This window comes from Apis dorsata, unplaced genomic scaffold, assembly GCF_000469605.1.
Source record: "Apis dorsata unplaced genomic scaffold, Apis dorsata 1.3 scaffold_81, whole genome shotgun sequence".
NCBI classification, from domain to species: Eukaryota; Metazoa; Arthropoda; class Insecta; order Hymenoptera; family Apidae; genus Apis; species Apis dorsata.
Window position 1 is genome coordinate 102,755 of NW_006263379.1, and position 2,164 is coordinate 104,918.

The window sequence follows — 2,164 nt, forward strand, 5'->3', positions numbered from 1 at the left end:
CCAAAGGAAGAAATCAAATGAATTATAAATATTTATATTTCTCTTTTTAATTTGAACTGTTGTTCTTTTAATTATTTTCGTGTTCAATTATATTTGCAATTAATTTTTCAATATTAATAAAGACTTTGTCACGATTTTTATTTCGTTAGTCCTGAAAATGTCCAAGGGATGCTAAAATGTATTTCGATTGGAAAATATATGTATATTTTAGGATTTAAAAAAATGGTAATTTGAATTTCCAAAGGAAAAAATCAAATGAATTATAAATATTTATATTTCTCTTTTTAATTTGAACTATTGTTCTTTTAATTATTTTCGTGTTCAATTATATTTGCAATTAATTTTTCAATATTAATAAAAGCTTTGTTACGATTTTTATTTCGTTGCAAATCTTGGTCCTGAAAATATTCAAGGGATGCTAAAATGTATTTCGATTTGAGAATATACATATATTTTTATTGATCGAAAAAAATGGTAATTTGAATTTCAAGGAAGAGATCAAATGAATTATATATATATTTCTCTTTTTAATCTGAACTGTTGTTTTTTTAAATTATTTTCGTGTTCAGTTATTTTTTAATATTTTATAATTTTGTTTTAATATTTTATAATCAAAAAAAATGGTAATTTGAAGGAAGAAGTCAAATGTTCGAAAGATTTCTCGAAATAAACTAGTTCCTGAATAAGTTAGTATACAAATTAAATATTAACAAGGCTTCGTACGAAAAGATTAAACTTGAAGGATAAATAGAATTTCAAGTAAATAATATATATATTTTTCTTTTTAATGTAAACTGTTGTTTCTTTAATTATTTTCGTGTTCAATTATATTTACAATTAATCGAAAATAAAAGATTAAAATAAAGATAGTGACTTCTTTCCATCCATTAATACTGCATAGGTATAGGTATCAATTAATTTATTATTATTACTTCGAAGCATTCGTTCTCTATTGATTATTAATTGGCACTCATTTATCACCGCCTTTTAAATTTTACTTTAAAAATCGATCGATTGTAGAGGATATAATTTAAATTGCAAGAAAATTAAATTACGTTATTTCTTACTGTTCTTTATTATTTATTTATTTATTTTCTAATCATTATTCATCCGCAATTGAACAGAATCCATCAATCTCATACATTTTAGAAAATAGAGTTTTTCAATTAATCCCAATTTATCTTATTGTTACTGACTCGATCAATAATCAACGCGTTCCCTTTTATTTGCAGGTTTTCCAAGAAGCTTGCAGCGCTTCTAACGATTTGTCTTTTGGCAACACGCACTGGTGAGTCTTTTTTCTTTCGTATTCGTAGAATTCCAATCGTCTCAATTTTCGAATTTACAGAAGGTAAAGAATTTTGTGCGAAATAAAAGATTATCTTATTTTAACCTTATATACACTCGTCCATTTTTGTTTTTCTGTAAATATAATAAATATATATTTACATTAAATATATAAATATAAATATATTCTCTAAAATATAATACTCAAAAAACGCAATTAAAAAATATATTTCAAAAACCAAAAAAAAAAAAAAAGAATCGTCTTTTATAAATCTGAAAGACTATAATCACAATTTAACACGTAAATTAATTTTCACCAATTCTATATTTACATAAATCTCGAATAAATCGTATTTGAAAACGTCCATTTTTATTTTTATCCACGTTAAAAAGATCTTTTATTTACATTCAACCGAACGAGGGGTGAACTCGCCTCGAATACGTCGTCCACCTCTGAAAACGAAGATTTACAGGACCGCACAAAAGATGGTTGCGGAAGAGTGTGAAAGATACGAAAGAGAAGAAGAAAGAGAGGCATTTCCCGTTTCCTGTTAGGGAAAGCAGCAAACCTTCCATCGTCTTGCTTTCTTCTCCCTCCACCCCTCCCTCCTTCTTAGAAAACCGCGGCTGGAAAAGGGGGAAACGTCGCACAACGTGATTCGAATAATTGTGTGTTAACAAAATTCATTTTCAAATTTATAAAAAATAATTCTTTTGATGCAGCGTGTACAATAAAATTTTAAATTCTCTTCTTAAAAAATCGTATATAACAATTAATCGGATAACATTTCAATAGTAAGAGAAATATTCTGTAAATTTGTTAAAAAGCATTTAAATTTCAACTTTTAATATTATCAATAAGTTTTTTTTTTTTTTT

General features: G+C 25.6%; 1 protein-coding gene across 1 annotated transcript in view; it reads left to right on the plus strand.

Annotated features, from left to right (window-relative positions):
- LOC102678751 (cadherin-87A) overlaps positions 1-2,164 on the plus strand; it is a 198,670-nt gene that overhangs the window by 51,225 nt on the left and 145,281 nt on the right. Inside the window, exon 3 of the mRNA XM_006610870.2 lies at positions 1,233-1,288. Coding sequence (XP_006610933.2) covers positions 1,233-1,288 — 56 coding nt within the window. The remainder of the gene's footprint in view (positions 1-1,232; positions 1,289-2,164) is intronic.